Source organism: Cheilinus undulatus, linkage group 11, assembly GCF_018320785.1.
Source record: "Cheilinus undulatus linkage group 11, ASM1832078v1, whole genome shotgun sequence".
NCBI classification, from domain to species: domain Eukaryota; kingdom Metazoa; phylum Chordata; class Actinopteri; order Labriformes; family Labridae; genus Cheilinus; species Cheilinus undulatus.
Window position 1 is genome coordinate 28927277 of NC_054875.1, and position 12916 is coordinate 28940192.

A 12916-nucleotide genomic window follows, 5' to 3' on the forward strand; every position below is an offset into this window, starting at 1 on the left:
AAAGCAGGATGAAAAAAAATCATTCAAGATTAATCTGACAGAGCATTTTTTATTCAATGTGCAATCACATGTTTGCTGGATAAAAAGCACTGTACACATGGGGAGAAAAAACACAAACTTCATTAATCTTTTTTTGTTTTTTAAGAGGTAGTTTGTGTACAAATATTTAATACTATATGTAAAGACAGCCATCTTCACAGAATTCAATAGAAGCAGTCGACCTGTTATGGTTCAAAGTCTAATGGGATAAATATGTAAAGCATCTAAGAGCACCACCACAAGGATTAACTGTCAGCAGTCTTCAATAAGAGTCATTTCCTCTTTTCACCTGTCACGCTTTCACTCTGAAAAGCTTCAGTGTCTGTTACGAAACGCAAATTTTTTCACAGTAAACAGTAGTGACAGTGTGCCACCTGTGCCTACAAACAGTAAACACTCTCATGAAGAAATTGAGATTAAACTGCAACCAGACGTAGACAGCAGCAAAGTCACAGAGATAAGACCGATGGTTTCAGTCAGGAAGGCCACACACAGAGCTTCACTTTAAGGCTAAAAGCGTGACATATTGCGTAATGTTTCTCTTTCACATTTCAAAATTAAGCTTCCAAGTAATGAAAAGCTGTTTTGAGTCATTTGGTGCTCAAATGTAACACTAGCTCCTGCGTCTCATGTTTCCAGAAAAACAAGTCTCTCCCCGTCAGAAACTTGAGCTCAAAGTGTCTCTGCTCCCCATGGAGACACGTTGAGCGGCTCATGCTCTTGTACACTCCCCTGCCTTGCTGTGTTAGCTGCCAGTGGCAACCTGAGCCCACTCTGCGTCTTACCTGAGTTCATTTTTAGCGACGATGTGACACTCAACCCCTGCAATTTCTTTCCACGCGTCTGAGGCAGCAGTGTTTGAAGTCTCTTGGCTAGCCGCCGTGCCAGCCATACTGACAGCACTTTAGAAAGGAGTCTGGGCCAGCAGTGCCACCTGAATTTACCTGTTTTTGTCTGTTGTCTTATCCCTCCAAGCACTTGTATCAAACCCCTGAAATCTGAAGGTAAACAGTAGTGAGGGATTTCTTTGAGGGCTTTTGGGATGTCCCTGTTGCGACAGAGTCCTTGGAAGTAGACAAGGGCCACTCCTTGACCTTTGTTACCCTGCAGTACCCCCTCCAGGCGGGCTAGAGCAGCCAAAAACACAGGCATTATCACTGACGAGGACTCCTTTGGGGAGTTGCAGTCTACATCATCACACAAGTTAACACAATCTTTTTCTGCAATAGCTTTCTCAATTTTAGATTTCCCCTGTCTTCTTCCATTTGGTTTACAATCCTCTTGAAAAAGCTTCACTACTGCTCCCTTTTTTCCCTCATTCTTTCCCACATTTGCCTTCTTCTCCCTCCATGTCTCATAGGTCTTCTTTGCTCCAGGGCTCCAAATAATCAGTACTTTTCCTTGTGCTTTGAGCACATTTTCCCACTGCCCATACAACCAGGGAAGTGGGCCGAGATCTGTCACTCCAGTTCCAGACCCAGACCCAGCCTGTGTTTGAGAGCTCTGGGCCCACAGGGCCATGTGAACTGTGGCACTCAGGTCCCTCTGCAGGATCGAGGCTAATGCACACACAGAAGAGACATGTGCTGAGTGCTCTGATGAGCAGACCAGTAACACTGGCTTCTGGATGGAGAGCCAACCTGGAAAATGGGAAACACAAAGAAGGAGAAAAATATTGGAAAATTCACTCAGAGTGCTTTCACACCTAACCTGTTGAGTTCTATTAAATCAAAATTCAGTCCAATTTTGAGTTTGTGTGGTTCATGATGAAAGTAGAGATTGTAAATATATTCAATTAAGATGATCTGGTATAAACTACGGCCTAAAGTACATGATATCTTTGTTAAATAAAGCCGGTGGAAAACACCTCAAGAAATATCTATCAATCTATCTGTTTCTTTGACTGTCAAATGAATATATTAATTTACAGGATTTATATACATATTTATCTTGTGAGTTCGCTATAATTTATATCAAAGAGAATAACTGTCATTTTTATTGCTAAAATGCAAGAAAGTAGATTCTGCTTGTGTTTCACTGATGAAATCTCATTTATTTTTTTGTCTTAGTGATTTTTATTATTGGAACTTACATGAATATGGCTTACTCAGTATGAAATGATTAATCAAAATTGATTTAATGTGATAATTTGTGCATTTTATTTTATTCCCCATCTACTTGTTTTGCCCTACATGGCGGATCTGCCTCTGGCAATGTGGCAGCGACACTTAAGCAGTCCAGCCAGTCAGTAAGGTGTCTATTTATATTATGTCTATGCTTATAAATGCCCTTTGTGAACACAGATCAAATTTCATGTAATTATGCCGCAATGTAACAAATCAGTCCTTAAGTCGAACCAAAGAAACTGAACTACTGGTGTGAAAATGTTCGTTTGGTGAACCATAGCACAATATTGGGTTAAGAATGTGATTTTAACTTTTTTTTTTTTCATTTTCATAAAGACATGAAATTATTTGCTGTATAACTGCTATTCTTTACTTTTGGTTTACTGGAAAAAAGCAAAATATTCGTTTTCCTTATTCGTCTCTAAACCTGTATATAATACTTTTCAACTCTGAGGTTATATAGTTATGAATAGCACTTTTTTTCTTTATAAAATGTGACTCTTCTGTCTTACAAAGACCTTATTTGAAATAGAAGTGCTAAAACAAATGGATGAGTCTGAGATGGAAAAACATCCAGAACAGCCATATATTTATTTCACTACTCTTCTCTGCTTGTTTTTGTACTTTCTGCATCTCCCTCTTCCCTATTTCTTCATCTCCTTCTTCCTGCATCTTTCTCACCACTCTCTGCAATTTCCTCTGTCCCTTTAAAATCCCAACATCACTTAGGCAGAGAGTGATTAAAAATGAACCTAGTTCTGCAGAGGTTTCTGCCCATTAAAGGGAAGTTTTTCCTTGCCAATGTAACTCTGCTTAAAGTTGCTTGGTTCTGAGTTCATGGTGGATTAATGCTGAGTTTTGAGAACAGTCTAGACCTGCTCTCTTAGTAAAGATAACTTTGGTTATAAACTGGCTGGCTGCAAATAAAGAGAAATTGATTTATTGTAATAGTATTAAAATGTATAGTTTTTTGATGATTTTAATTTGTCCATACCTGTATCAATTTTTAATTGTATTGCAAATTGTCACTTTATCTCTCATTTGTACTGTTCTTTTATATTTGTACATTTACCATGTGCTATTCGGCTGATGCCAATTAGGTAAATTAACTGACCTCTTAAGACTATTAAATATATTATTGAACCTACCTACAGCTCCATTCTTGGTGAGACAGTGGATGATTTTTCCCAGCGACACAACAGCACACACAAATATTAAAGCTGCAACAGCGTATAAACCCCATCTGTTGTGCATGTCTGTAAACAGGAAATGCAGGGTATCTTATCATGAGAGGAATGTGTGTCAATGCATTGTGATGTAAACTCAAACTGTGTATGTGTCGGCACACTTTGGCTCGAGTGTGTGTCTCACTCACAATCCGGGCACAAAATTCTTCTGCCAGAAAGAGCAGGATGAGACCGCCACACCTGCAGAGAAGGAATTAAAAAGATAAGAGGAGGAAGTGTATTACACCATGTCCAGATTCACATTTTTCAGTGCTGTTATGTATGTGCTTCACCTGCACACAAGGCTTGTCAGCAAGGAAATGAAGAGGAACATTTGTCTCGGAAGAATACCCCTCCTGCAATGAAGGATAAGACGCATTTTCCATATTAACTCAAATTTTCCCCTTTTACTTAACTTTCTCTTTCTTTGTCAAAGTACACATAGACTTACCACTGTCACTGAGTGGACCTTGCCCAATGACGAACATCCCTTCTCGTTTAGAATACAGAGCTGAGCTGAATATGTTGCCTGAACAGAAGAAGTAATATGCAGTAACACACTCTGTCGCCCTGGTCCAATATGAACCTCCCATGAAGACTCATCTGTGAAAGAGAAGCAGAGAGGGAGTCAACAAAGACTGACACAGATATTTAGGCAGATACAAGCTAAATTAACTCTTTGTTTTCCTGCTTGACTTACCAGGCTGGAAGGGGCATGACGTATTATGGCTCCCTTGAAGAGAAAGCTGCAAAAGTCAAACACAAATATGTGACTCTGCGACTAAAATTTCACGTTGCAGTTCATGTACAAATGCCTTGTTCTCACCTGTACACACATCTGGGGGTGTTTGTCTACAGCAGATATGTTATATTTCTGTTGAGAAGAGCAGTGGGTGTTACAGAGAGCCTTTTTGCACCTTTAAATGGAAAAAACAAATACTTACCAGGTTCATTCCTTCTGTCTCCAGTGAAGTGAGGTTGAATACAGGTGTACAGAGATGCTCATGTTGCCTCCAGCAGAGGGAGGCAGAGATCTGCAGGTCACTGGCGGGACACTGAGAGCCCCATTCAAGACTGGACTTGTACACTGTGAGTTTGGAGGACTGCCAAACATCTCCAGCATCTGTAGAGGCAATGCGTATGCAGCTGTGATACTATAACCATGACTTTCAAGTTAGTTATTCTGGAGACACAGTTTTGGTATATAATAACAGAAAATTATTGGCTTTATCAGAAAATAAGATGAACACAAACATAGCTCCTGAGAGGGGTTTAATGTGGATACAAGACTGACTAATGCAATAACAAAGTCTCTTTTGAATCAGTGGATCAAGAGCCACCAAACACAGACAGGTCCAAGATATGGGCTACAAGTGTCATGTTCCTAGTGTCAAGCCACTCCTGAACAACATCATCAGTGTCTCATCTGGGCTACAATGAAAAAGACCTGGACTGTTGCTCAGTGGTCTAAAGTTGGTCCACAGTCCTTAATCAAGTCCAGAGTCAACGCTGTCCGTTGTCTACCAGGAGATTTTAGAGCACTGCATGCTTCAAATTGCTGAGGCATAACCCACATACTCAGCTCTGCTGTTCATCCCACAAATGCATGTTCCTTACAAATGTGGCACCATTTAAAAAGGTAATAAACAGGCTTTCCAACGGTATAAGATTTTTTGCCAAGAACCATTATTACAACCAAGACATAATCTACCAAACAAAAAAAAAACTTTCTTTTTGTGCTAAGTTTATGTTTGTCTATCGATCTGGGATTAACTGTTCCCCTGTGTTTCCAATCTTTGTGCTAAGCTTACATTATTACACTGATTTTGAAACTTTCAGTGCTGTTATGCCCATGAAGTTCCTTTAACTTGGATGGGTTACTCTGCCTTTCAATGCACATCCCTGCATCCTAACACAGTCAAGCCAACACTGCCTGCAGTCATTAAATTCCTTTTTTATTCCTGTGAACTAACCCTTTCAAAATAGCATAAATAACATAATTTTGTTAACAAATGCATAGGCGGTGTCTTGCTGAAAATGCCCTCCAAAAATGTCACACAACAGGATAGCTAGTACAGCTGTTTTTCATCCTTGAGCCTTTTTGAAAGGAAATCAAGGGCTGAGGAAGACTATTGTTTGTGTAATATTCAGCAGTACACAGTGTATATGGCTGCTCACTTAAAGTAAAGCAAATAAACTCTTAAATTTGTGATCAGCTACACAGCACGAAGCTTTAAAATGTGACACATTTAAATTCAAGAGGCTTATTTTTTCCCTTAAGATGGAAAAAGCAGATGAAGGTCGCATTTAAATTGAGCTTGATTCAGAGATTCAGACCTAGGTCACTGTGGTAAAGGCTGCTCACTTCCTATGTTTCCTGTAACACCTCATATGTAGAGCACGCTTCATCTAAATAGTAGGAGATAAAGCTACTCTGGAAGAACATAACAAACTACACTGCATGATCCTAGACTGCATGAGCCATCATTGCAACAACGTTGAGAGACTATGGTGGAGTTTGATGTCAAAGAGGGCAAACCAAGATGATAATGACACCACAAAGACTCCATTCAGCGAGAGAAAGGAAGCATTTGGTTTGTATGATTAAGTTTTGAGACAGATAATCTCACTTGTCACAAAAAGGGTCAAATAAAGAAAAAAACATCCTTAACACTCACCTGCCAGACTTTTATTCTGGAATGGGCACTTACGCGATCGTTCAGCATCACTTATATGTCTGTAATATACCTGCACAGGTGTGGAAAAAGTGACTGATAAAAACAATAAATCTAAATGAATATCAAAATGAACCGTTGTTAAAGTACCTCCACACAGACACAGGGGAGTATGTAAGGGATGTTAAGAAGAGCTGATTGAGACTGACATGGATCAATCTGAAAGAAAAAAAAAAGACATGAGAAAAACAACCTTGTTTCCTTGGTTTAGAACATACAGAAAGAGGTATGGATGTGAGAATCATACTTACAACAATTTTAGGGGGTCCAGAGCATAACATTTTATCTTTTGAGAAACACCATCTAGCATTAACTTTGTGCCCAGGCTCCACGGTGACATTGATGGATTTGGACGACTCATTCACAGACAATTCAAAGTTTGGTACTGGATCTAAGTCAAATGCATACACAAAAAAGGATTTAATACACACCTCTTAACAGGTCAAAACATGCAGAGGAATGGTGCATTAACGGAAGAATGAGAATCCATTATGAAACACTGACAAGAGAAAGACATAAATCCTTTTACTTTCATTTTAACCTCTTATGGGCTTCGAATAACATATATATCAATGCAGCAAATGCCCCTATTTGCAGGGAGGCAGATGTATAAGTGGTGAGGATAAAATAAAATAATAAAAATAAGAATAAAGAAATCCTGAACGGACTACCTTTCACTGAGTAGCTGACACTGCAGTTTATTGATGGGGTGATGTAAGACACAGAGACAGATTTTCCAGCCTCAGCCTTAAGAGAATAAACCTGTTTCCAGACATATTCAACTCCAGTTTCACCTTCATTGTCACACTATGGAACAGAGAGAACATCATGCAGTTTTATGAACTATATTTCATGATGTCTAATCCACAGAGTTTTTGGCAGGGGAAAAAAGTACATGCGTTACCCTTTTATTCTTTTCAGGCCGAATCCTTATTGGTTTGAATGCTGAGAATGGATAGAATATGTCTAACCTGCAGGTCTTACATGAACCTGAAAGACAGACTTTTGTAATGTTTTATCAAACAAAGCAAAGATTGCTTTAGAGATGAAGCAATGCATGATAAAAAAAATGACTTTTTTATTTAAAAAAATGAATAAATACCCCAGTTCTTCATCCAAACATTGACACCGACAGTCTCTAAATATGTCCCATCAGAATACTGGGGTGGGACAGAGGATAGTTTCACAGGGCAGTCTCCATTAACGTAATCTGCCAGAAAACAGCATTATAGCAACAAGTCTCTCCAGGCTAGTCCACACTTAAGGTAAAGAAGGTAATTTGGGGAATTAAAAGGTCATACAAGGTTGAAATGAAAGAAAGGGGATTTATATCTCTTTTTACACATGCAATTAACAGGACAGGATAGGAGATGACAAAGTAAAAACTAACCCATCAGTAAAAGCAAAAAGACAGGAGAATATAGCCTACCACCATTAGTAAGACCATGCTATGAACAAGATGGAATTGTTTCATCAGTAAAAACAGGATAAAATGTGTTGAATAAATAAGTAGGGGAAAGCAGGGTAAGGTGAGCCCGTGGGTTAGCTGAGCCACTCCTTGTTTTTAGAAAAATAAACACATAACTGATCAATAAAACAGACATTTTTGAAGAGGTATCCACTGTACCCTCCCACTCTCACTATACCTTAAACTCCTTCAGAGATCCTCCTGTGAGGTATGTGAAATCTCCATGCTGATTGGCTATCGCGATGCGAGTGATTCCGATATTTTCAGATTTTTCCACTGCCTGTTGAAAGCAGTGCAAATTCACCAGATTTGTTTGTTAATTTTAAAACGGATTTTGTTTTAAAAATGTGAAATTGTTAGGCCTTAATGAATACAAATTGTCTTAAATTGTACCCTTTATGTTGAATAGTACCCCAGTTTATAAAATATGCCATTTTGAACTTGATTGTGTTCCAAGAGTTAAAATTTGTGGGTCCTATTAAAGAAAACTTGCCTTCATCGTATTGTTGAATAAAACTTTTTAAGAGGTCATTTGGTACTGAATGTGTCATGCTTTGATTAAGCATTATGAGTTGCCTTTAGCCCTTTTGGCAGTTTTTCTTAGGTTACTTTGCTGTGGGGAGAGGTTTCATAAGACTGAATTGGCATGATTGGCCCATGGATGTGAAGCTCGAAGCACTCACAGAATCGGCACATATACTGCCTTTGTTGTTGGTACTTAATGCAATAAGGCCAATTAGCACGGAAAGGGGTGCTTTTTCCCCAAATAACAGCATAATGGCTCAGCATCTCTGTGTGCTGGTGGGTGTTTGTGGGGATAGGAATGCAACACACTAAGGGGAGCATTAAGGCTGTGCCTTTTTACTTCTTCAAAGTTTTAGCGTGAACACTTTATCGGGACCTTTGACAAAGAATCACACCGTTTGCCTGCACGGAGACAGATAATATTCATAAATATTTATGCAGCACCACCAACTACAACTTACAAAGCATTATAAGGAGGGAAAATGTTCAATTTTACTTCAATATAACCAATGGCACAATTTACCCTGCCATATTTTCTCCAAAGGCTCAATTTACCCCAGGCCAGTTGCAAGTTGGGCAAAGAAACCACTTTCTTCAGACATTCCGGTATCCTGAAATTTATGTAAAGATTATTTATAGACATTAATGCCACCCTGTTACAGTGAAGACACCTCAAGTAAAAACTGGCTCATCTTACCCCACTCTCCCCTACAATTTGCTCCTATATCATTTGAGATATTTTTTGCCAATAAAATGGTGCAAAAGACTTCAATGCCATGAGGTAAGATACTCCAAATGACTTACCAGACCGTTCTTCTTTCTGTAGCACAAACAAAAGAAAGGGAATAGAACACACTGACATTACAGGACGAACACTTTACCCGCCATACATTCAGACTATTTTAGCTTAGTACTAGGCTTTTAACATGTGTCCACGCTCTTATGAATACAGTGAGTAATTTAGCTTTAATAAATATTACTCTACCACGCGTGTTAAACTCACCTGACATGTCCGGGTACATTCCAGCAGCAGCGAAGACACCACGACGGTAATAAACGCCACTGCAGTGAGACTATACATCTCAAACAAGGTTACTACAAAATTTTCTAGCTTTTAAACATCTGCACATGGTGCTCTCGTGACGCTCTAGTTTTCCCGCCGGTCCATGACGCTAGTTTCCTCCAGAAAGAGCGACAACTCCAGCTGTTACACTTGCATAAACACGGCAGGCGCTCGGCATGGGAACTTTCTGTATGATTATAAGCCTCAGTCACCTGCTCCTTTCTCAACCCCTGCAGAGTGACTAACGATGTGGGCGTCTTTTAAAAGGAAAACAACTCTCATGAATAATAACAGCAAACTCCGCCTCTCTTTACCGAAAGGAGCCAAAGGTCTTACACCTAATGCAAATACCAGGGTTACTCAGGGTCAGCGCCTATTTGGTGTCAAGTCCTTGAAAACATTTACCTCATTTTGAGGACAACACTAGATAAGTTGCTGCCAGGAAGTGGTATCTTTCACAATCAATCCCACCTCCCACCTGCAAAAATTCACCTTGACACCTGCTCTCCTCAGTAATGTTTGCAGCTCACGTTAAATGAACTTTTGGGGGAGACTAGGGTTAGCTGTCTCATTACTTTTGAAAGATATACATAAGGGTGCTCATTTCTAACTAGAATTGTGGCTGAGCAAGCACTAAATTTAAGGGAGATGATTGATGATGGTTGAAGGTTCTCAAGTGATTAGCCATTAAACATCAAACATTTTCTTAAAAAACGGGGAGAGTAGGTTCAGTTGCCTGTCACACAAAGTGACAAATAAATGGATGGTTTGATGCAATGGAGGTGGTTAGTGATGCCTGCAGAAGTAGGCATACTCTTTATTTCAAGCAGCACATCCAGCAAGATAACCCTCCTGTGTTAAAAGCAAAGATGTGTAGGACCATCTTTCATATTTAGCTCACTTAAAAATGAGCCCTTAGTATAATGTTACTTCACTTCCACTGCCTTAGGTAGTAAGGATGATTATGACATTAACAGCCAAAGAGGAGAAGATTTTACCATCATCACTGGTCCACAGACTATAGGCTGAGACAACTAAATATTAATTATAGATTTTACATGAGAGGGGGCTGGCCAGTCTGACAGACCATTCATCTGAGATGTAATCTATTTTAGAACAGAAATACATGCCAGAATGTTCTAAATAAAATTGGAGTAAACTTTCGTCTTAGGTTAGGAAACCAAAAGTTGATGGTAAAAAAAACCTGACCTAATTACAAAACGTTTCACAAAGCACACAGCTAACTTTAGCTGCATTAGCTTTACCTACATTTGCTAAAGATCATGCTGCATAAATCTAGTAACAAATCATGGTAGTGACATCAATGCACCATGCCAAACTGGGGTCCCTGATTTCTACAGCTTAGAAGTAGAAGAGCTACAGATGCATTGTATTTTGACAGATTTACCCACAGCGGAGAAATACCATGAATCATGAATGTCTGATGAAAATGAAAATACATTTTGGTATGGTTTTAGTCATACTGACTTGTCAGTTTAAGTCGTCAAAGATCTGTTTTGGTTAATCTTAGTCAAGTCTTTCTCATGGAAAAGAAGGTAGTCGAAGAACAATTTTAGTCATACTTTTAGTTGACAAAATTAACACTGTTCATAAGTCCATTCCTTAAGACATCATGATGGAGTCTATTTGCCAAGGACATTCACAACTTCAGACATTTCCAAACTTGTAAAATAAATAGCTAAACTGGTATTAAGCCTTCCCTCACTGAAATGAGAAGCCGATCAACAACAAGATATTGCAATGTGTTTCTTTTCTTTTTTTAAAGTAATGCCATAGCTTTACAGACTGACTTTTGTAATGTAGGCTGCACAAGCACATATTTAAGTTCCATGTTAAATGTGGGAAATGGTCTTATTAAATGGTCATGTAAAAGCTTTTTACTGGTTATGACATAAACTAATATGAATGCTGATGCCTCTTCATGATTGCCAAAAGCAAATGAGATGATCAACATACAGACAGATTTTACAGAAGTATTTTTATGTCTAAAACATTTGTCACTGTACGTGCCTTTTGTTAAAAAATTTTCAATGGCAAAGGGGTTATACAGTAATCTTTTAAAAGAATGCGAGATGAAATGTTTTGCAAGCATTGACTGCTTGCTTTGTCGACAGACGTTGCCGAGGTAAATACATCTTAAGTTTCTTAACAGTATTGTTAAGTGTTGATTCAAAATTGCTTCAAAACAAGTGGAATGAAAACATTCCTACAGATCATATGTATTACTTTTATCAGGCAGGAAATTAGCAGGGCGTACTCAGGCTCTGGGGTGAAGAAAATAGGACACTAGAGCACAGAAAATGAATCATGTTGAACTAGTGTAAGGCCATCCTAAAATGCTTGGTGTCACATTTTCTCCACTCAAAGCATGCCCTTCACGTTTTCCATTTAATGCACTACTACATTGTCAGTTTCTCTCCACTGGAAAAAGGCCTGAATATTAGACTTTCCCAACCTTCTAGGAGGTATTAACTGCCAAGTTTTTATTTCTTTAAACTAGCAGTGCAAGAGGTATTATTAGAACCTAAATACACTTTAATTTTTAAAAAAGTTTTTCTCTGGGACATATCTAAAGAGCCTACCATGACTAATATACTTTAAAGACTGCAAAAAAGGAACTACTTCTTTTACATAACCCCACAGAGCCTTCAATAGCAAATCTTGATTTTCTTAAGAATATGTACACCTGAACCTGCAATGCATCAAAAACTCCTATCCACCAAAACTCACGCAGTTAGCCCATGCATAAATAAATGCAAACAGAGATAAAAATGAACATGCAAACTTTAAGGTTAGAATAGAGTTTAAAAAAAAAAAAGTATTTAGTGGAAATCATGCAACTTTACTTAATATAGACATTCAACTGTGACATCTTTGCCTGATGCTTATCAGTTGTTTCCACTCCCATTTTGAGCATTGCTCAAGCAGGAAACCAGGCAGCTTTACTCAGAGGGGTTGACGTTTTGGTTGCAAACCTACAGACACATACGCTGTGGTGAGTGGGTGTTTGAGTCGGGTGGGGGATCTTTATCAAGTGTTGGAAAAAATATGACCAAAAACACTAGTGTGAGAAAAGGAAATTTACGGTGGTTGCTGAGGGAGATATTCGTCATCAGGTGCAAAATAGCTAACACAGCAACTGATAATGTAAACAGGCAGTCAGTGTTAGAGAAATACAGTGTTAATGAAAGTAAAGTTTGCTGCTATGGGCTATAACACCTGAATATTTAGTGAGATGGACGGCAGGTTTTTGCTTTAACATGAAAATTTCAGATTCTTGTCATTTTAACTGTTTCTTCAACCTCTAGGCATGCAAAAATGAAATGAGATTCTAAGCATGTGTCTGTGAGACATGGTACTAGCACTTTTTTTTTCCAAGGTTGTCTTACCAGTAGAACAAGTGTACAGTTTATCTGCGCCACATATACCATAGAATACAGCACAAGGCAAGAAACAGGAAAAACCAGCCTGAAGCACATAGAATCAAACCCCGTCTAAAACCCTCACAGCTAAGTTAACCACAAACACCACGGTTCTACTCACTTTGTTAAAATAAAGAAATTCTGTGGGTATATTAAGGCAAATTAGGTCAGAGCAATGTTACAAAAGGAAGTGTTAAAACATAAAGTCCCTAAAAATGCGAAATTCCTTTAGCTAAAAGCCAAGCTCATTGTTTGATGAATTGTAGAACCTAAAAGATATGGCACATTCAC

The 12916-nt window shown here is 38.6% G+C and overlaps 1 protein-coding gene across 3 annotated transcripts; it reads right to left on the reverse strand.

Moving 5' to 3' along the window:
- Window positions 1-29: 29 nt before the first annotated feature.
- LOC121517064 (interleukin-17 receptor E) lies at window positions 30-9395 on the reverse strand. Of its 3 annotated transcripts, XM_041798573.1 has the most exons (16): window positions 9123-9395; window positions 8924-8939; window positions 7229-7336; window positions 7031-7116; window positions 6798-6933; window positions 6378-6517; window positions 6217-6285; window positions 6070-6139; window positions 4336-4514; window positions 4218-4265; window positions 4092-4137; window positions 3843-3994; window positions 3685-3747; window positions 3541-3592; window positions 3314-3421; window positions 30-1679 (listed from the first exon to the last, which is right to left on the reverse strand). In XM_041798573.1, exons 1-16 carry the CDS (start codon window positions 9198-9200, stop codon window positions 712-714), a joined length of 2319 nt encoding a protein of 772 aa, XP_041654507.1. In that variant the 5' UTR covers window positions 9201-9395; the 3' UTR covers window positions 30-711. The 3 variants fall into 3 exon arrangements, with proteins under 3 accessions (XP_041654507.1, XP_041654508.1, XP_041654510.1); XM_041798574.1 differs by lacking the exon at window positions 3314-3421; XM_041798576.1 differs by lacking the exons at window positions 6798-6933; window positions 7031-7116; window positions 7229-7336.
- Between the last annotated feature and the right edge of the window lie 3521 nt (window positions 9396-12916).